Genomic DNA, 22,735 nt, shown 5'->3' on the forward strand with positions numbered 1-22,735 from the left:
ACCATGCCTGGTAGATACATAGGAGGGAGGCCAATAAATGGTGATCATTGTTATTATTATTATCTCCATCGTTAAAGTTATCTAGTTGCATGAGAACTGTCTATTTTGGGATCTGGTCCCCTCACGAGCCTGTGAATTTCTTAGGGACACACACTGTATCTTACGCATATTTTTATTCCCACTGTGATAGCACGGTAATTGCAGGTACCCAACACAGGCTAGAAGGTTGGGAAGAAGAGAGGGGAAAAAAGGAAAGAATGTGAGATAAAGACTTTGGTGGGGGGTGACTTCTAAGCGATCACGTGCATTGTGGCTTTTATTTTCTTGCCCTCCATTGCAAGCTCACACTCATCAAAGAGGGGTGAAATAAAATGCATATTTTGTGGCAGGACAAGAAAAATTTAAACATAAAAAAAATCTTCTCTGCCCTCTGGCCTCCTCTCTCCCCTCCACTGCGCACTGCGTACCTGCATTATGCATCGACCAAACCTCCCCCATCAGCAGAAATACCTGCTCAACCGTAAAGAGCAACATTCTCCCAGCATCGACAAGACAACTCCTTAAAAGATAACATTCCTTCCTGATGTCGTAAGGGGCCACGATGAGCCATGACCCACTACTTGTCAGATTGTGTAAATTGTCAATAATACATCATGTAATACACAGCCCTCTGTCTCAAAACATGTAACTGCGTTTTGACCTCGAACAGGCAGAACAGCTCTCAGAACCTTCTGAGAGGCTGTCCCCGGGTTATAGCCCTCAATTCGGCTCGAACAAAATTTTCCATTTCTGTCTTAGATCGATGGATTAAGTTTTTTGTCGCAAAGGTAATTCTCCTCCGGCTTGAGGTGGAGGGGAGCAGTAAGCCTACAGAACTCTGCTCAATGTTACGTGGCAGCCTGGATGGGAGGGGAGTCGGGGGGAGAATAGATACACGTATATGTATAGCTGAGTAGCTTTGCTGTGCACCTGAAACTATCACAACATTGTTAATGGGCTATACGCCAATATAAAATAAAAAGTTAAAAAAAAAATGAACGAGTCTGCTCTACTCTTACCCCAAAGCTATCACCTGGGCAGGCAGCTCTAGGTTCTAAGGAAAAACTCCTAGAACAAAGCCTTTGGAATTCCATGAATCCTGGAGCTTTGTCTCAGAAGACTCTGGGGCTGTTTAAGGAGAAAGACTTCCTAAGAGTCAACACGGAGCTCATGAAGGATTTGAAGTATAAGAAACCAACCTTGGAGCTTCCCTGGTGGTGCAGTGGTTGAGAGTACGCCTGCCGATGCAGGGGACGCGGGTTTGTGCCCCGGTCCGGGAAGATCCCACGTGAGCCATGGCCGCTGAGCCTGCGCGTCCGGAGCCTGTACTCCGCAACAGGAGAGGCCACAACAGTGAGAGGCTCGCGTACGGCAAAAAAATGGAGCAGGTGGTGCTGAAATTATCCAGCTGATTCTATTTGTCTTTGCTGCCCAGAGCTGCCTCCTCTTCCCTTTCTTACTACACAAATGCAAAGGCCATGATCCCTTCTCTGAGAAGAAAAACACAGCTTTTGATCTGAGTTTCCACCAGACTCGGCAAATTCACAGGACAGGAGAGTAAACGTTGGCCAAGAGTTCAAAGAGCTCAAGGAGCTGGATCTTAACCTGCAGTTTGTCTAAGCCGCACCTTGAGGTGCTCAGCAAACTTGAGCAACAGTTGGAAGGGCTGGGGGCGGGCTTCTGGACCCCTGAGTGTTCCTGGACACGGCCTCCAGGCTGGAGAGCGGTGCGGAAGACGGGGTGGGGTGGGAGGAGGGACGGGAAGGAGGGGCTCCCAGGGCCCACCCCTGATCAAAGAGTTGCTCTATGTTATGTTTTATTCATTGGCTTGAATTCAGCTAACGTTTAAAGCTATCATCCCTGTGAAAACCATCCAACGAGACCATCCTTTTTCTGATGAGGAAACTGAGGGCCATAGATAGGAAGGGACTTGGCCAGTCCGTTTCCTCACCAAGAGGGAGCAGACAGGCTGGCGGGACACCCCCCCCACGCCCCCCGCATGGTTTCTCCTTAAGACCCAGCTTGATGCCCATCCGGACCAGCCCCAGTTGCTGGATTCACCCAACCACTTCCTGGGAGCCTTTTAGTGGCCAGATGACTAATTTGAATATCGAACATTTCCCTGCCAAGAGGCTTTGTTCTAAGAACAAAACCATCCGCCAACAGCTACCACAGACCAATAAAGGTACCGATTTTTCCACAAAGACTGTAACAACCTTTGAAATGAAAATCCTTGCTCTACTAGGACTGCAATTAAGTAAGCATCTTTCCCCTGAGGTCCCTCCTTCCATCAAGACCTTGAGCTTATCCTGGTTTGCTCCTCCCCTCTCTGCTTCGATGCACAGAGCACACAAAGAAAGTCCAAACTCCCTCCAAAGTGTGGCTTAAGAGGAGGTGTGTGGGCTTTGAAGTCAAACAAGGCGAGGTCAACATCCTGACCCAGTCACGTACCTGATCTCAGGCGAGTGAGGGAGGCTCCCAGAGCCTCGGCCCGCTCAGCTGAAAAGATGGGAAAGAACGCCACATACTGTTGCGAACAGAACCACCTGGCCCAACAGGCACTCAAAAAGCAGTAGTTGCAACCCAAGTGTCCACCAAGGGGAGAATGGATGAACTAAAAACTCACACAACGGGATATTATTCAGCCTTAAAAAAAAAAAAAAAAAGGAAATTGATACACGCTCCAACATGGATGAATCTGAGGACGTCCTGCTGACTGAAATAAGCTAGACACAAAAGAAAAAAATACTATATGATTCCACTTATATGAGGTACCTGCAGTAGTCAGATTCATAGAGACAGAAAGTAGGTGGGTGGGTGCCAGGGGCTGAGGGAGGGGAGGATGGGGCGTTAGTGTTTAATGAATAGAGTTTCAGCTCTGCAGGATGAAAAGAGTTCTAGAGATGGATGGGGTGATGGCTGTACAGCAGTATGAATGGACTTAATGCCACTGAACTGTACACTTAAAAATGGTTAAGATGGTACGTTTTGTGTGATGTGTATTTTACCGTAACTTAAAAAATAATGAAGAAAAATAATTTTTAATGAGCTGAATTCTGTTGATACATACCCTAAATGTAGTTTGATCAAAGGTAATACATAGTGAAACCACTACTTCCCTTTTTCTATCTCCTATAACTAATACAGCCTAAAAGAAATAAAAAGCAGTAATTCTCAAAGTATATTGTCTGGAGACCTTTGGGGGGCCCTGAGGCCCTTTCAGGGAATCCATGACGAAAAACTTTTGTAACAATACTAACATGTTACATATCCTCTTTATTCTCATAAGCGTACAGTGGAGTTTTCCAGAGGCTCCAAAAACATGTGACATCCCAACAGACTGAACGCAGAAGCAGGTAGGAGAATCCATCTGTCTCTATTAAGCCAGACATAAAAGAGGTTCGAAAAATGTAAAACAATGCTATACTTCTCACCAAATTTTTAAGGAAAATAAAGATTAAAAAAAAAATAAAAAGATGTTATTTATATCAACATGGGCACATTATCCTTTTTTAACGAATCGACAGTTTTAAATTTCAGTATCTCGTATGGTAAATACCAGTAGATATAACCCACGTGAACTAAAGCTCTTTGAGGTCCCTAATAATTTGTAAGAGTGCAGAGGGGGCCTGGGATCAGAAAATCGCAGAATCACTGTTAAAAGGGAACCTGAGCGAGATAGTCAATGCCCTGCGCGATCCCCTCCAGCCACTCTTGAGTGGAGCCAGCTGCCCAGAGGTCTCTAATTCACCGAGAAGGACGGCTGCCCGCCCATCACTACCTGGGAGGTGGCTGGATCACCCCCCTCCTCGGGGCTATGGTCGTTGTTCTCGAGGTGTGGCTCCAGGACCTCACCAAAGAACTGTGACTCCTTTGGCCCCATCAAAAACCTACTGACTCTGAACTCTGGAGGGGGCGTCCAGGGATCTATGTCATAATTAGCCTTCCAGGTGATTCTGAAGCACACTGACATTTGAGGTTCATCGGACTAGACGGTCACAGAAATTGACTGAGAATCACAGAAGACAGCTGTCAGAGCTGGGAGGTTATGCGCACGGGGGTCACCTGGGGGACCTGGTTAAAAACGCATATTCTCATTGGGCAGATCACAAAGGGGGCCGGTGAGTTTGCATTTCTAGCAAACTCCCAGGTGACACTGATGCTGCTGCCCGCCCCCTCCCCGACTCCGCACCTCACCTGAAAGCCCAGGGCCATCCAGTTCAGCAGCTCTTAGCCTTTACCGAACTGCTAAGGTTCTGATGAAAGTTAGGGGCTCTTCCTGGAAAAATGCACGCGCCTATTAAACTCTGGGGGCAGTTTCCAGATGTTCCAGACCTTCTGAAGTTCACCTAAAGGATCACTGACTCTTTTGTTACCCTCTCTTTCTCATCTCATGACATTTAACCCTGAGTTAAGGGGTTTCATAAGCATCTTCAGTCACTCGTCCCCTCAGGCTGGCAGCCCCTTCTCTCTCAGATCCCCCCACCCAAATCCTACTCACCTCCCTGGGTCCAGTTCAAATGCTCCTTCCTTTGCTGAAAGGTAACTGTGTTTTCTTGTGGGCTCCCAGAGTAAGCTGGACCTCCATTACAGTCCTTTCTGCTGCCTTGTTCCCTGGGTGTCTCTTACGTGCCTGTCTCCCCAAGAGCTGTTTAAGCCCTCAAAAGTTGTCACTCATCTCTAGATGTCCCCCGAAACTGGCACACAATAGATGGTGCAGAGCTACCTGCTGGATGAACCAGTTCTTTACAATTGACACTGGTCGAAACATTTCTGACATTTCAACAGGTTTGTCAGGCTCCAGCCCTCCCCCCAGTTGCGGGCCACCTGTGTTTTGCAGCAGTTAGGAGTCTTCTTACGAATGTCCAATTCAAAAAGATAAGAAAGAAAATGGAAAAAAGAGGTGGAAGAGAAAGAAACGGGCACACAACCCCACGCCCTCCCTCTCCCTCTGCTGCATGTGTGGTACCACAGCAGTGGGAGCCAGAGTGTCAAGGGCCCGTCGTAACCTATCCACAGGGCCTGGGGGCTGGGCCAGGGGAGGAGGCAGACAGGTGAGAGCAACTCTGACGCATGGGGCACTCGAGGTGATGGCACAGCTGGGCGGGGTCGCGTCCTCTGGGCACACAGAGGGCAGTGGGAGGGGGTTGGGTTTTGGGGGCTGGGGACCAAGCAGAGCCAGAGATTGAGAAAGGGTCAGCTAAGAGGTGACAGGGACCCAAACACCTGCTTCACAGTTTTATTTGGGGCTGTTTCCTTCCCAATCCCTAAAGGCTGAGGCAGCTGCCACTCAAGAACCTAGAACCAGCACTTCATTTCTCTCCCACCACCAGATGCTTCTCACCAGTCTGAGATGCACCTGAGTGATTCAAACACCTGGGAAAGGGTGACAGGCAGTGCATCGCACCTTGGTCTGGGATGCTGACTTCTAGTCCAGCCGAAAGAATGAGATGGGGGCCCCCTACGATAAGCGTTAAACCTACAACAACTCTTTATTAATTCCGACATCGACTACAAACTTGGGGCTGCTTTCCGGGCCTTGCACAAGGACACGTCCTCCTTCCTGTCCCATGAGCCCGGGTCTCCTTCCAAATAAGTCAGTTTCTCACAGTCCCCACCCTTCACCCTCATGGTCCCCACCTGTTCCAAGCTGAACTGTGTCTCCCCCAAATTCCTATGAAGTCCTAACTCCTAGTACCTCAGAACGTGACTGTATTTGGAGGTAAGGTCTTTAAAGAGGTAATTAAAGTAAAATGAGGTAATTAGGGTGGGCCTGATCCAATGTGACTGGTGTCCTGATAAGAAGAGGAAATCTGGACAGGGACACACACATACAGAGGAAATGCCATGGTGAAGACACAGTAAGAAGAGGGCCATGTACAAAGCAAGGAGAACCGCTTTAGAAGAAACCAACTGTGTAGACACCTCGATCTCGGATTTCTGGCCCCTAGAACAGTGAGATAATACATTTTGCTGTTTAAGCCCCCCAGGCTGTGGCACTGGGTTATGGCAGCCCTAGCTGACTAATGTACCATCTAAATCATCTTTCTCTCTCAAGATCAAGGTTACTTCAAACTAATTCAAGACACTGTGGTTCAATTCAAGCCAGAGGAAGCTCTTTCGCTGTCCACACTCTGGGCTGTGGCAGTGGGGCTCTGGCCTCAGTGGAGGGTGTGATACCCAAGCATCTTGTCATGACGTTGCCGGAGGCGCCTGGTGTCTTACTGAATGAGTCAGATTATTGCTTGCATCAAGAAGTTCCTCTTCCAAGCCACCATCTTACTAATTAAAATCATTCTTGGAGAAGAGTTACTCGCCAAATCAAAACTGGGATGGCTGTGACCCTCGCTGGCAATGGTACCTCCTATGAGCAGCAGACGAGCTAGGGCTGGATGAGGGGTGTGATGAGATGCTCTCGTGCTCTTTGTCAATTAATCTGATCTATTCTTCTCTCTTTGGAGTGTTAGGAAACATCTTTTATCCTCTTTGGAATTGCCCAGACATAGCTGGGCGTCGGGGTCCAGGGCCCACGAACAGAGGAGCAGGTACCCTCCACAGATGAGGGCAGCTATGGGGGGTGCAGCCAGGCCAGATGCTGCTGTTTCAGTGAATCCAGTGAAAGGAGGCAGCCACACCCATCACACATCATCCAAACCCCAGTGGGCATCTTTGAAAGGCATCTTGAGCTGTGGCACATGGGTGACACCTAGAAACCTTGAACGCCTCTCAAAGGATGCTTGGGGCCTGATGCAGGGCTTTTAGGCTCTGCCACTCTCTGTAATCACAGATGTCACTCCTCAGCAGAGATATCAAATCCCTGGCGGGAGGCCAGGAGCTGTCACCACCAAGAGGTGGGTTTCACCAGCCTCTCAGCCAGAGAATTGAGAAGAAGCGGCTCCAAAATAGAGTTCAGCCCCCATTTCCCAATTTCAGAGAAGCAGGGGAGCCCCACGCGCCAGCCCCACCCCCCAATCCCCTTATCACCCCAAATACACACACAGAGAAATGCACCGTCAGCCGGGAAGGACCAGCCCCGCTCTGGCGCCAGCTTCACCTGAACCCATCGGTGAACTCACTTCTCATTCAAGCCACAGAAAATTCAAGGGGACAGAGATAAGTCCGATCAATGGGAAGAAGGAACGAGGAAGGCAAAAGAAGAACAAAAACCTTGCTGGGATCATTGCCCCAAACTTACTGGTTCCTGGAAGTAGAGCTGGTAATCAAAGGCAGGATTGGCTTTGATTCTCTCCATTGGGGACACTTTGGGATTTGCTGGTATGAAGGGAGTATTCAAGCTGGCCACTGCCCTGTGGAAAGAAGAGGTGTCAAGACACAGACCCCATAAGAAGACAGTCTGTAAGGACCAGAAAGGACCTCACGTGTCAGAACCCAAGCTCAGAGTGGGAGAGTGCTACACACAAGATCTCACACCAGCAGTGCAGGGAGAACGGGACCTGAAACCATACTTCTTGACTCTCCAGCCCAGTGTGTGTGTTTTGTTTTGTTTTTTTTTGCCACTAAACTGCAGTATTTCTCACCTACTTGCCTTCAACAAAGACACACGCACGTTACGTGCAGTATATCCACCTTGATTACAATACGTGAACAGTACAATCTTTCTCTGGTTTGTAAAAACACAGTCATTTCTTCCTTCCTTCACTCTGTGTTGAGTGTAATTCCACGCCACATACTAGGGGAGAGAAAATATAAAACCAATACTCCAAGAGCTTATAGTCTAATAAGGAAGGCTAGTCAAATACACCCATGACTATATTATGAGATAGACTGCAAAATGAGGCATAGGAATTCCTACAAAATACCACAGGAATTCAAGGAGATAAAGGATTTCTAGGTTTGGGCATCACGGAAGACCTTATGGAAGAGATAGCATTTGAACTTGACTTTTACAGGTGGGGGAGAGGTGGGGAGGGGAACCAATACCTGCAAGGGAAACATCATGAGGTCGCCTGAGCCAGTTCTAGAATAAGGCAAAGCTTGGGGTTGAGTTTGATGGAGCGAGGAGTCTACAGGGCCAGAAGCCAAGTGGTTAATGGGGCATCTTGGGAAATGAAGCCAGAAAGGCTCGTGGGACCGGGAACATGAAGGGCCCTGAGTCTGGACTTGAAGCTGCAGAAAACCAAGAAAGCCATGAGGGCTTCTGGGAAGAGGTGAGAGTGGATGGAAGCTGCAGTCAGGAAGTGATGTATCAAGCAGCGATCCATCACGTGGATGCACAGAGGGGGAGAAGCCAGCAGACGACTAGTCATCCTGAGGGGAAGAGGATGGCAGCAAAAGGAATAGAAGAGAGGGTGAATTGGAGAGACCACACAAAGGCAGAACTGATAGAAGTTAGCCAGGACTACATTGAGCCTGGCTGGTCGGCAAAGAATTCCGTATCCCACGCTTACCCTGTGGAAACTTGTTCCCAGAAAAGAAACAGATATATAAAATAGGAGCAATGGGATAATTAGGGCAAATAAAACAATCAGTGGAAGGACTGGTGAGGCTTAACCAGCACCAACCAATAGAAATATAATGCAAAATAAATATATATATATATATATATAAAATGCAAGCCATATATATAATTAAAATTTTTCCAGTAGCCAAATTAAAACCAGTAAAAAGGAACATTTAAGATTAATTTTAAATATTATTTAATATTAATTAACTTAATATTAATTTTAAATTTAATGTTAATTTAATATTTAATCCAATATATCTAAAGTATTAATAATTTCAACATGTAATCAATATTAAGAATTCCTAATAAGATATTTTACATTCTTTCTTTCATACTAAGTCTTTGGAATCTGGAAGGTATTTTCTACTTACAGCAATCTCAATTCAAACGGGCCACATTTCAAAAGTTCAACAGCCACGATTAGACAGTGCAGGTTAGGGTACAAAATAAGTTATACTGATGCCTGTAAGTTCCTAATGCTACCACAGGGAACCTATTTTAAGCATTACTTAAATCACACGTCAAGAAATTCTAGCTTTTACTAAATATTCTGAACAGAATGGGGTTTTCTTTTTAATCGCTTTGACATATCATTTATCCCATATATAAAAAAATCATCACTAAACAAGATGATAATATATAAATGCTGCTGCCAACTGCATTAAGATGAAGAAAAAGCTGAACCACAGCCTCCTTCTGGCAGCAGCGTCTCCAGGTGATTGTTAAAGAAAGGATATAAAACAAACAAGTGAATAGACCCTGATTTTAAATAGGTTCCCAAAGCTTATTTCAGTAGAAAGGCAAAACCAAGGATTCAAAGAAATATTCCACATTAAATGTGGGCTTTTTTTTTTTCTTTCATTCATTGTCTGGCTAGAAAGGCAGAGATTTGTGCTGTTAGCAATATCCTTAAATAAAACATGCTCCCAGACCCAGAGATGCGGGGTCCCATCCTGGACAGCCCTGCGAGAGGGTCTCAGCTCCCTCCCGCCCTCCCAGAAAGGAGGTAACAGGGCTGCTTTGATGAGAGCAGGCGTAGAATGAGCAACTACTCCAGAATCAACAGCAGGCAGGGTGGAAACAGCACAGGAGAAGAGGAACGGGAAACCAGAGCACGCCCGCATCTCGGATCTGATGTTACTCTGCACAAAACCTCATTTGGCTCACGTTAAATCTTTTAAAATTCTCACAGGAGAACTAGATTAAGTTTAATAAAACAACAACAAGTGGAGACCATATGTTGTTGCTCTATTTCTTTTTGTTCCCTTCAAGGAGCATCTAACACAGCCTGCAGGGTAACTTTTTGGTGAACTTGATTCTTAAGAGCTTTCTTATCTCACTTTTGAATGACAGAGAGGACAGAGAGAGAAGCTAAAGAGATCAAAACAGCGTGCAAAAACTTTAAAAATACTTTAGGAAATGTGTGATTCTTTCTGGTCTTTGAGATCATCCAACCATTTGAGCTGGGCTTGAGCTGAACAAAGTTTCTCCAGCGTTTCCATTCCTATAACCTCAGCCAAATAAAAAGTAACTGGATTAGTTAGGGAAACACAGATGGCTGCTAAGGATGTCGTTTTAATTAATTTGCTAAGATCCGAGGCTGAAATGGGAGGTCAGACAGGCTTTAACTGCAGTTACCAGCTCAAATGGCGTGTGGCCACAAAGACCACCTGACTCTCCAGGTTCAAAACCCATCACCTGAAAGCTCCCACTTGTGCCCTGAAATGTCATTCTGAGAATGATTATGAGTGATGTGATGGCGATCATGACATATCATTCCAACCTGACATCTGTTTTACTGTATTTTGCAGGTTGAAGAGTCGGGTAGGAGTGACCATTACCACTTTGTGGTTGAAGATACCAGGGCCTAACGGGTGAAGTGATTTGTCACGTAGCCGGTTCAGGGTAAAAGTGAAAGCCACATTTTCTGACTCTGACCAGGGCTAAAGTGTCTCCTGGCACTCAGTTCTATGACTCTGACATCCCCTGCTGCCTCACTTCCTCCCTTCAAAGCCCACCCTCATTCTCCTGCATTCCCACTGGCTACACAGGCCCTGAATTATTCGTTGCATTACTGGTGATTGGGACAGGCCTTGTGCCCAAGACATTAGCTCATTAAACCCTCCCTACTTATACACCAATGAGCTAAGGAGCTACGGTGTCACCTTCCCAGGTAATAACCTATTGTTTTCAAGAAGTTTTCTGGAATTCAAGACCTGAGGAAGGAGTCTAGGGAATTCAAGTCCAGTCTGACCCAAATTCTTGATGTCCGAGGTCTAATTACCTCACTCTCTTGGGGTAGAAAAGAGCCATATTCCACACCAGCATGCCACCCCAGTCGTGGCCAATGAACACAGCTTGAGCGATGCCCTAGGAGGACAAAGAAGGGGGCCGAGTGTGAGTAGCTTTCCGGGACAGGAGAGGGGATGCTGAGAGCCGGAGGCCTGGGGGCTCCCCTTAGGCCTAACCGCAGCAGCAACGCCCAACACCCGCCCTCTTGAAGCCTCTGGTCCCATGTACGGGCCCCGCCGACCCTGCACACAAATGGCTGGCCTCTTAAATCTTCTCAGAAGACTGAGGCCATTGGCCATGAATTCCCTCTCTACCTTCCCACAAATCAAACTTTGTTTCACTTCCATTCCTCCCTTCTGTCTTCACGTTAGAATGACACCGCCCCTGCCCTCCGTGCTCATCTTTCACTGAGTGGTTATTAATCTGTTCCCCATTCTTTCGGATCTTTTCTACACGCCTCAGAAGCATCCTTTACCTCCCAATTTCTCCCTGCGCCTTCCTCTCCTCTGCTGCTGTAACCACGAGCGACCACAGCTCCTTTCATGCAGGATCTTCTGTGTCACAGGCCCTTTATCTGGAATCCTCCCAGTAACCTTCGAACTCACATTTTACAAATGAAAAGATGGCTCACAGGGGGTGGGTGACTTGCCCAGGCTGCACGGATGGTAAATGGGGGAACCGCCATTCAGACCCAGGTCTCCTAACCTAAACTAGGGCTCCCTCCTCTATGCCACCCGCTGGGCGCTTTAGGGCCTCCGATCCGCCCCGGCCCCACCACCAGCTGGAAAGGAGCTGGCAAGGTGGTTCCTTGCCTCAGCTCTCTGCCACACTCCGTCTCCTGTGTTCTCCCGCTTTTCACAATGGTTTATATCAGGTGCCTCCCTAACAACCTTCCTAAGTCCCTCCAGTGGCTTCTTCCCTGCTACGCCCAAGTCCACTGAAACGTCTCTCTTTAAGGCTACTAATCACTAATAATTTTGTTCCCCTCCTGGTTCTCATTCTTCCGATTGTTCTGCAGTGTGAGTGAAAAAAATGCTGCCTGGCGTATCAGTAAACAAAGGATGTTGCAGCCACCAAGTCACTGCAGTCACCCCGCTGGTGAACCCTCAGGGAACTCAGGATGGAGACAAACAGGCTGCCCACTGCCAAGCCCTCAGTCACTGCAGCCACCCTCAATGGGGCACCCGGAGGGGATTCAGGATGGAGAAAAGCAGGATACCGGCCCCAGCTAGCAGAGGTGCATGTCGAAGGAATGATTTCTATGAGCCCAGACTCTTGCACCTTCCAATACAGAGAAAAATGCTAAATTCCTTAACTTGAGATACGTGGTTTTCTTTAATTAAGAGTAATCTTTTGATGTTCCGACTACCTAGACTTTGTTGCAGAAACTACTATATATCCTGCCTCCTCTCTTACCTCTCTGGAAGCAGTCTCAGAGCTATCTGAGATGCTGTATCGGGCTTACGTCCTCAGTTTGTCCACCAAATAAAACACAATTCTCAACTTTTAGGGTGTGCTTTTTTTTTTAGTCAACAGCAGCATGAGGCATTTCCTTTGAAACATTCTTCCCTGGGCTTCTGTGAAACTCTGCTTTCCAGACTCTTCTTACTTCCCTGAGTCTACGACTCCCTCTCTCTACCTCTCACTTGGGACTATTCCATGGCTCAGCCTTCAGGCCTGTCGTTGGGGAGCTCATCTCCTCCAAAGGCTTCAGGCACCACCTCCAGGTGGCAAATGACCACCTCATCTGGTCACCCAGGTCATCCAGGTTGGCCCAGTCTCCTTCCCACATATCCTAGTCATGACTGGGCCGGGGACAGACACCTGACCCAGCTGGCCAGCAACCACAGAGACTCCCTCTCAACCATCAGAATAAGAGACGTTCCCAGCCAGTTGGAAATCTTCTAGAAAAAGTCAGGAGTGGGGCGGCCACACTGGGCCTTAGCTATCCCCATCACACTCAAAAGTTCCAAAGCCAGTTCCACAGGACTGAGAATCTGCAGAGGATGGGACATGACATTGTTACCGCACGTCCTACACCAGGCCCTGCTGTAGATCTGGAACTCCTTCGTCATCTCAGCCCCCCTGTACTGTCACTGTCCTGGCTGGGCCCTCTGCCCCCTCAGCCATGCTGCGGTGTCTCCCTTCTGCCACGTGACCTGACTGAAGGTGGCAGAGGATGTACCTGAGTCTCAGAAGAGTGTGTGTGCTCTGCGGCAGTGTATTCTCAGATGACCCCTGTTGATCGTTTTCATTGAGTTTGACATTCCAAACCATGTTAAACGAAGACATTAGATTTTAAATATGTCAAAAGGGATGGAAGTTTTAAGAAGCTGGGAAGTATTAGCCTATCGGATGTTTCCCAACCTTCTTCAGCTGGCACTAAGGCTCTTCATCTGGCTTAAAGCCAACAGAGACATTCTATCCCCTGGAAGATGCTTTTCATGAAACAAGAACCAAACCAATCTCACCTCTATATTCTCCAAACCTGTCTTTATAATCCCTTCCGGCCCACCACCCCACCTTCCCCCTCCCATACCACTCCCTTCAGGGCTCTAACAGCTGACACCTTCAAAGGTCACAGCTTTTCTTTAATTGCCCACTTCCAAACAGAATTCTCCAAAGAGATGAGTTCAAAATAATTACTTACCAACTTATCCAGGAAGGTGACCATGTCCTAAGAAAGAAAACACACACACAAAATCAGAACTGTATCCATCACCTCAGCGGCTTCGAGGTTAGAATTACTGTGTTTGCCTTGGTTACAGTCTGAATTGTGTCCCCCACCTTCCCCACCCCACCCCCCCACGAAATTCATATGCTGAAGCCCAAACCCTAACCCCTGGTACTTCAGAATGTGACTCTATTTGGAGATAGGATCTTAAGTAAAGATGTGATTAAGTTAAATGGGGTCATTAGGGTGGGTCCTGATCCAATATAAGACAGAAGATTTGGACACAGACACAGAGGAAAGACAAGAACAACAAGAGAAGCCACCACAATGAGAAGCCTGTGCACCGCAACGAAGAGTAGCCCCTGCTCGCCACAACTAGAGGAAGCTGGCACGCAGCAACAAAGACCCAACTCAGCCAAAAATAAATAAATAAACTAATTAATTAATTTAAAAAAAAAAGGCAACAGCAGATATGTCCAGAGGGCCAGACTGCACGTCCCTCCTGGCAGCAGTGGCATGAGAGCAGAGTACGAACTGCAGTGGCTGGAGTCATGGCGGGACAGGCATTTAGAAAGTTTCTTCCCTTCTTTGGCCAAGCATTAGTTGAAAGAAGTGCAGCCAAACCTGTATCCAAAGGAAGCATTATGCTTCCAGAAAATACTCAAGGAAAAGTATTGCAAGCAACAGTAGTTGCTGTTGAATCGGGCTCTAAAGGAAAAGTTGGAGAGATTCAACTAGTTAGCATGAAAGTTGGAGATGAAGTTCTTTTCCCAGAATATGGGTGCACCAAAGTCGTTCTAGATGACAAGGATTACTTCTTATTTAGAGATGGTGACATTCTTGGAAAATACATAGACTGAAATAAGTCACTATTGAAATGGCATCACCGAGGCTGCCCATTCCACTGAAGTTCTGAAATCTTTTCATCATGTAAATAATTTCCATGTTTCTCTTTTATAATAAACTAAGGGGAAAAAAAAAAGCAAGCACAGATGACAGGTTCCATTGGTGAAATTACACACATATTTTTTTAGAAGGAGGCTCACAGTATTGGTGTAATTCACTTCAATCATTTATTTTCATCTTCCCCCCCGAAGAGAGGGGAACAATTATTGAATGGTGTCAGGAGGTCTTTTGAACCCTCTGTTATATGGACTGAATGTCTGTGTCCCCTCAAAATTCCTATGTTGAAGCCCTAATTCCCAGTGTGACTGTATTTGAAGACAGGGTCTTTACAGAAGTAATTACAGTTAAATGAGGTCATGAGGGTGTGGCCCTGACCTGATAAGATTAGCGTTCTTATAAGAAGAGTCCCAGAGAGCCGGCTCTCTCTCCCTGCCATGTGAAGACAGTGAGAAGGTGGTCACCCGCAGGCCAGGAGAGGGTGCTCACCAGAACCTGACCCTGCTGGCACCCAGATCTCGGAACTGTGAGAAACACATTTCTGTTGTTTAAACCACCTGGTCTGTGGTGTCTTGTTATGTCAGCTTGTTATGTGTACATTAGTCAGCTTGTTATGTCAGCCCAAGCTGACTAATGTACTCACTAATGGGGAATTTAGCTGAGGGTTTCCCAGAAATCCTATAATGTGCAAAGTGAGGTTCCCGATAAGGAACCAACAGACTGATGTAAGAGGGTCTCTAAGGGATGAAGGGTGCAGAATTGTGGTCCAGCTACAGTGGTTGAGGTGAGCTGGGACCCCCATCAGTGAGAGAAGCGATTAAGGAGGAATGGGGGAAATTAAATAGGTGCAGGGACGTCTTTACCTTCTCCTTCTAGGACCCCCAGCTGATGTTGTCCAAACCACTCCCTCAGCACTACAGTTTTATTCATAGCATCTCTCTGCTTTCTTCTTTCTTTATTATTCCTTTAACTTTGGGGTTCTCAGACTGGCTCCTCAGACTTGTCCGAGCACGGACAAGCTCCCCTTATGAGACATCAAGCCTGCATGTGGGGCCTGATGGGGTGCTCCAGGCAGAGATGTGACCCTCCTAGATGAAGGCTTTCTGTAATTTTAGCATAATCACTGGCATCGCCAGTTTTCTGGCCAAGCGGGAGGCTGTTTCTTCCTCTCGGTCCCTCCAGCCTTTGCTTTTGCTCCAGGGCTGATGGAGGTTTGGGTGACAGTCTCTCCTCACCTCAGCCTTGGCCTTCCCCTGCAAGCTCTAAGGTGAGGGTCCCTCTCCCCGATGGTGCGCATGCCTATCTTAGAACAGGAATGCCTCTGCAGTCCCCAGTCCACACACTAACTCCCTAGGTCTGGCCAACAATGTGTTTACCACAATAAAGTGATTTTTTTTAATTCTCAGAAGGGAAAGGTGATATGGTGGGGTAGCTAAGAGCAGGAGCATGGGAGCTACTACAGGGTTTAAACCTGGCTCTACAAGCTGTTGACCTCAGGCAATTACTTAACCTCCCCGTGACTCAGTTTCCTCTTCCATCAAATACTTAGAAAAGTACTTGATATACAGTCAACAACGGCTATTATTTCAAAATACTTCGACTTTCAGAAAGAATTTGTACCCAAATGTTGTGAAATGCTGCTTTCCTGGGATTTAAATGAACACCCACACTTCTGTCTTATATCAATGAAAACACAAGGATGGAGAAGAAGTTACAGATGTTACCCAAAAATCCTTCTTACGTTGCATAACACTTCCATGGAATATTCTTCTATTTCTGCAATTAAAAATAAAAGAAATACACTTAATTTGCATGTTTAAAAATTACCAGAAAACTAAAAGAGCCCCTTTGGCAAAAAAAAAATATCTTATAAAATTCTTAGGTTGATATAGTCTGCTTGTTTATTTTTGTTGTTGTTGCCTGTGCTTTTGGTGTCATATCCATGAAACCATTGCTAATACCAACATCATGAAGCTTTTCCACTATGTTTTCATTTAGGAATTTTAGTGTCAGGTCTTCAGTTTAAGCCTGTAATCCACTTTGAGTTGTTTTTTGTGGATGGTGTAAGGTAAGGGTACAATTTCATTATCTTGCATATGGATATTCAGTTTTTACAACACTATTTGTTGAACAGACTGTCCTTTCCCCATTGAGTGGCCTTGGCACCCTTCTTGAAGGTTATCTGACCAGATACACAAGGGTTCATTTCTGGACTCTCTATTCCATCGGCGTGTATGTCTGTCTTTATACCAATACCATACTGTATTGATTACTGTAGCCTTGTAATGTATTTTGAAATCAAGAAGTATGAGTCCTCCAGCTTTGTTCTTTCTTAAGATTGATTTGACTATTTGTAGTCTTTTGTGGACCCATATGAATTGTAGAATTGTTTTTTCTATTTTTGTAAAAAATGTCATTGGGATTTTGATAGGGATTGCGTGGACTCTGTAGATTGCTTTGGGCAGTATGGACGTTTTACCAATAATAGCAATTCCAGAAAAGAAAAAGAAAGAAAAACAGAGAAAACAGGAGAAAAAAATTTTCAAAGAAATAATTCAAGAAAATTTCCAAGAACTGAAAGTTAAATGTACCCAGAAAAGTAGATGAAAAAGACCCATATCATAGCACAATATCATAACATTTTAGAACACAACAGATAAAGATCCTAAAAGTCTCAAGGGTAAGGAAAAAAGGTACCATGGCACTGGAATGCTGTATAGCAACAAGGGAAGCTAGAAAATACTAGGACAAAGGCTTCATAATTTTAAGGGAAAATAATTTGTTACTTAAAATCTACTGCCAAATGATCTGAAATTTATATACAAATGATCTGAAATGTACATATATGCATTCCAAATCATTGCACTTGGCTTTAGAATTAATGTTATGTATAATCTTTGACAACAGTTAACATGTAAATTATGTTTTTATTTAAAAAAAAGAGTCATAATTAGGGTATGACCATAAGTCCCAGTTTGTCCAGGACAGTTTTAGTTTATGTGTTATTATTAATAGTTTCTCTTTTAATAGTGTTGTAGTTTGAATGATAAATTATATTACTAAGTAATGCCCAGGGGATTCAGGGAAGATTGCAGTTTAGATAAATAAAAATAAACATTTAAATAATGAAATTAAAAAAAAAATACCTTAGATGTCTTTCCTGAATATTTGGACTGAAGTCCTTCCTTTTGTCTAAAATGCTTCTGCATTGTTCAAGAGGCAGTGAGGAGCAGCTGAGTCGACACCATGACATTTAGGGAACAACCATGGAAGCACATCTCTGTCATGACAGGCTGAGTGGCCTGGTGGTGGCCTCCTGAGCGACTGAGAGCCCCAGCCCACGTCAGCGGGCTTCAAACTCAACACGACAGGCCTGACATGCATGCAGCCGAAGCAGCTCAGAAAAGGGGTGGTGATGCTGCTGCTTGGCTTGCTAAGCTGCTAAGAGCATCACTGGCCACGGAAGGACCAGCGGCTCTGCTGCACACCTGGCTGCTTCCCATCCCTGCCTCCACCCAGGGTTCTTAAAGGTTTGGGGCTGAGGATCCCTCTGAAACGGATAAAAACAATGGACTCCCCCCTCCCCAAGGAAAATGCTCATAGACCCACACATGTTCTCAAGGGTTCACAGGTCCCTGACACCCATCCTTGGACAGACTCCCACTGGGATCCGCAGACGCTGGGTTAAGAATCTGGCCTATGAATTACCATATGATCTAGCGGTTCCACTTCTGGGTATATACCCCAAAGAACTGACAGGAGGGACTCAAAGAGATATTTGTACACCCATGTTCATAGCAGCAGTATTCACAGTAGCAACCCAAGTATCCATCGATGGATGAATGGATAAACAAACCGCGGTCTATACATACAACGGAATATGATTCATCCTTAAAAAGGAAGGAAATTGTGACATATGCTGTAACATGGATGAACCTTGAAGACATTTTGCTAAGTGAAGTCAGTCAGTCGCAAAAGGATAAATACTGTATGATCCACTTAGATGAGGTACCTAGACTAGTCAAATTTATAGAGTGAGAGAGCAGAAGAGTGCTTGCCGGGGGCTGAGGGGAGGGAGAATGGGGAGTTATTGTTTACTGGGTACAGAGTTTCAGTTCTCCAAGATGAAAATAGTTCTGGAGCGGGACGGTACCTCCTACATCCTGTATCCTCAATGACTAGCAGGAGACCCCCTTGGGGCACAGGCCGTTGGGTTTCTTGAATTCATTCAGAGTATGAGGAGGAGAGACCTCTGGGGCCCAAAGTGCACAGACACAGACACTGCAGGAGCTGCGAAGGGAGGGGGAAGTCAGACCCCCTAGAAGGGCTGCCTGCTCTGACCTGGGACCAGGGGAAGACAGTGCAGTTGGAGAACTCAGACAGTCAGAAGGCATGACCAACACCGACAGCTGTAAAACAGCTAACCCACCAGAAGGAGCAGATGACTCTCCGTAGCCTTTCATGTCCACCGCTAGTACCCGGAAGCCCGCCTGGGCCAGAGCAGGGATCTGGAAAAGAAACAATTCAGACCCTCTCCAGTGTGGGTTCATCAGTGTTTTGCTGACGTCACCTCTTTGCTTCCTTCTATCTCCCTGTTATTGTAAATGGTTCAATTCAAAGTGCCACGTGGCACTACCTGGTGTCCTCACCATGGGGCTGGAATGAGCCCACCCGGCTGCCATGGATGGTCGTAGGGTTTGTGCCCTGCACCTAATGCCACACCTGACAGAGCACCTTTCCTAGCCAAGACCTTGCAGATTTCTATATTCATTACAGAGATGTCCCAGCAGGTGGCATAAAGCATCTTGAGGAAGTACGCTTTTTTTAATCTGCAAAGGTGGCATATAGGCTAGCACAGATCTGAGCTCTGGAGCAATCTCCGGCCCCAACATTTCAGAGATATCGTGGTCATACTTGGGAGATGATGCTCCACAGTAAGGTGTCAGCTTCTTAATGATATTCCAGGTTGGCTCACACCATCTAGACACTTCTCTCCCCTCACCCTGACTGGGGCGTACTTCCCCCAGTTTCCCTTACCTGGTACCTCCAAGAGAACCAGCTCTCCGGAAATCCATGGCAGAGGCATACGGCAGGGCCAGAGCCCAGCTCCACAAAATGCAGACACATCCCAGGCTGTAGAAGAGAGAGGTGAGCGGGAAGTGACCTCAGTGCAGGCCGGGAGTAACCAGGCACCTCTTCCGCAGATCGCCCCGGGCCATTTCAATACGTTGCCAGATCGTGCCTGACCCAGCTTTCTCAGCTAAAAACCCACCAATGTTAGAAGAAAATGTCTGAGAAGAGACACGTGATCGAACTGTGCAATAAAAACAGGCAGTTTCACTGGAACAAGAGCCTGAAAAGAAGATCATAATGTTGGAAAACAAAACAACTTGGCCTTCCTCCCTAAGAGGCCCTCATACTGTCAGAGTTTCTGCTGTCATTTGACATGTTTTCCACACTTTAAACTGGGGGCTGATTTTGTACAGGGCATGGTATTCACATGAAGGTGCAGAATACCATGATTATTTCATTAAAAGCTGTTTAGCTCTTGAATATGAACATTTTTTCCAGCTTTGCTATACTTCCAGTCCTTTGTGGGCTACGTGGGTATGGCCAAGACTGCCGGGGCCCAATATCCACCTTCTTCTCTTCTCCTTGCCTCCTGCTGGTATTTTCCAGGCCTCCCCCAACCTTCCTGCAGTGGCCGCGTGACTGGCCAGTGGCATATGAGCAGAAGAAATGTGTGCCCCATCTGGGCCGTAAACCTCCCGCGCACCTGGTTCTCCCTCTCTTTTCCTATCTGCACCTGAATGGACTGGGCCTTGAGGACGGAAGAACCTGCAGAAAGAAGGAGCCTGGGTGCTTGAATGACTGCGAGGAGAGAGCCTACTCCCAACCCACATGGGATTGTGCTGCAAGCCAGAAACAAACCTGGAGTCAAGCCACTGAAAGTGTGGGGCTGTTTGTTACAGCACTGAGCCTACTCTGACTATTACAGGGGGGTCTAAGCAAAAGAACTAAAGCAATATATAGTCAAAGTACCCTATTTTTCCCCCAAAGTACTTTATCTCTAACTTTCTAGTGGAAACAAATGAGAAAAATAAGCTTCACGTTATAGAAAGCCACTTGGAACAACTCTATTTCGCTGCATCTCACACTACTCCAAGCTGGCGTTCCAAACCGGAAGTTTCATTCACAATTCCCAACAAGCTATTTCGCTCAAGAAAACATCGGGCTGACATTTCACAAACCCTTTCTTGGACTACAGTCTTTTTTTTTAATCAGAATATGTTCTCTAGTCTTCCCTTTAGTACTTGGCAAAAGGAGGGACTTGAACTTTAAATTCTATGCTCCTTTATACTGAAAAATGTTATCGTTCTGATGTCCAATCAAATGATCCTACTCCGCCTCTGTCCTCAATGGATCTTAACTAGAAGGCTCGTTCTTGCTGCTAGGTATTTGATTCAGCTGAGTAGCTCAGCAAATGCATGCACTTTCCCATCCTTTGAACAGTGTGCTCTAAAATTGCCGTTAAGCCAGAAAACTGAAAAGACCTGTTATCAACGCACTCGGAGTTGCATTAGCATCAAGGCAACAGCACTCCCAGAGCCTGGGCTCCCCAGAGGCCACTGCCCCAGCCCTATAGTTTTGGGGTGAGGGCAGAGGAAGTGGTTAGGCAGCTCTGATCACACTCCTTCAAGGTCAAATGGGGAATCTACTGAAACTGGCTGGATACGCAAGCATCAGGATTATGAGAGTAACCCTGTCTGTAGGATTGGAGAGGCAGGGTCACAGCCCAGACAGACCCCAGCCCCAGGCAAAGAGCCCCTTACTCGGCATCAACATTAGAGACGAGGTCTGAAGGGGGCTTATGAAACCTTATGAAACTGGTCCAGGAGCACCCAGGGTTCTAAGTGCAGCCACGTTGACCAGAAAAGCCCTTTCTCGCTATCCAAATCCCACACATCCTCTGATGCTCACTTCACCACTGAATCTCATCCCCCGCAATTACAGTCACTTTCTCCACCCCCTTCAGAGCCCATTCTGAGCGCTTGAGCCACTGCCGTTAGGGCCGCATCCTGTGATGTAACTGCAGGGAATGCTACCTTGGCAGAATGCAGGCCATACAATCCTTGAGGTCACAGAAGACCTCCATTCATCTAGGTATTTCTCTCTGTGCCTAGCAAATAGCAAATGCTCACTGAACATCCATGGGGCTCTCCTCCGGGGCATCAGGTCCTCCCCAGGTCCCAGACCTGCACAGCTCAGGACACCAGCTCCCTTCTTTATGAAGCACGAGGTACTACCCCCCGTGATCAACACGGGTTATTTCAATTAATCCTTACAAGAACACTGAGGGGAGGTATTATCGCCATCTCATTATAAAGCTGTGTACACTGGGGTCCAGAATGATAAGAAATGTGCCCACGTTTGCCAACTTAGTAAGTGCCAAAGCCAGGATTCAAACTGGTTCCACCCGGCTCCAAAGCAACTGCTGAGTTTTGTTTTGCTTGGGAGCTAACCCGTAGCTTTAGGTCCTGTCTTAGTTAAATGGCCACAGTGACAAATGAAGAAAGATCCCAAAGTGAACCTGAGAAGATGTTTTAAAGCCCTGCTCTGTATCCCGGCTGGGTGAGGAGTCAGGGCCTCTCTGCACGTGGCCTTGGTCTTGCTGCAGCCCTGACCCCTGGGCTAATGACTGGGCGTTTCCCTCTCTGTATCTGGTGCCTCCCTGCATCCCTATCTGGCCCGTGCCTGACACAAAGGAAGGGCCGATAACACCCGATGGATGAAATAATGAAATAAAGTGCCAGACATGCAGGCTGTGGGGACAGAGCAAGGCCCCACGTGGCCTGTTGTTCCGTGGGAGTCTGACCACATTGGTCCGCGTCTGCTATTGATTTTTTTTTTTTTAGCTTCTTAAATTTTCATTTATTTATTTTATTTTTGGCTGTGTTGGGCCTTCGTTTCTGTGCGAGGGCTTTCTCTAGTTGTGGCGAGCGGGGGCCACGCTTCATCGCGGTGTGCGGGCCTCTCACTGTCGCGGCCTCTCTTGTTGCGGAGCACAAGCTCCAGACGCGCAGGCTCAGTAGTTGTGGCTCACGGGCCTAGTTGCTCCACGGCATGTGGGATCCTCCTAGACCAGGGCCCGAACCCGTGTCCCTGCATTTGGCAGGCGGACTCTCAACCACTGCGCCACCAGGGAAGCCCTGCTATTGATTTTTGAGGAATCATACTTGTGGGAAATACCATTTCCATATACATGATGGACGTGTAGCTACCCTTGAGATTTCACAAACGTCTCACAAGTCGTTTTAGGGTGGCTGGTTAGAGAGACTCAGCTGCTGATGAGAGAGCGCTGA

The 22,735-nt window shown here is 46.7% G+C and overlaps 2 protein-coding genes across 4 annotated transcripts in view; one reads left to right on the forward strand and one right to left on the reverse strand.

Annotated features, from left to right (window-relative positions):
* The window catches only part of EPHX2 (epoxide hydrolase 2), a 66,581-nt gene that overhangs the window by 21,053 nt on the left and 22,793 nt on the right, over positions 1-22,735 (reverse strand). For 2 of the 3 annotated variants that reach the window (XM_079925902.1, XM_079925901.1), the window contains exons 7-12: positions 19,410-19,505; positions 18,802-18,880; positions 16,114-16,148; positions 13,446-13,472; positions 10,788-10,873; positions 7,235-7,346 (exon numbers count right to left, since the gene is read on the reverse strand). In XM_079925902.1, the coding sequence (XP_079782028.1) occupies positions 7,235-7,346; positions 10,788-10,873; positions 13,446-13,472; positions 16,114-16,148; positions 18,802-18,880; positions 19,410-19,505 (435 nt within the window). Of the gene's footprint in view, positions 1-7,234; positions 7,347-10,787; positions 10,874-11,278; positions 11,450-13,445; positions 13,473-16,113; positions 16,149-18,801; positions 18,881-19,409; positions 19,506-22,735 lie in introns of those variants that run through there. The other variant, XM_079925903.1, reaches the window with a different exon arrangement.
* Positions 13,775-14,553, forward strand: LOC307188587 (10 kDa heat shock protein, mitochondrial-like). Its single transcript, XM_079925907.1, has one exon. The coding sequence runs from the start codon at positions 14,021-14,023 to the stop codon at positions 14,327-14,329; it is 309 nt and encodes a 102-aa protein (XP_079782033.1). The 5' UTR covers positions 13,775-14,020; the 3' UTR covers positions 14,330-14,553.

Source organism: Stenella coeruleoalba (genome assembly GCF_951394435.1).
Source record: "Stenella coeruleoalba genome assembly, chromosome: 7".
NCBI classification, from domain to species: domain Eukaryota; kingdom Metazoa; phylum Chordata; class Mammalia; order Artiodactyla; family Delphinidae; genus Stenella; species Stenella coeruleoalba.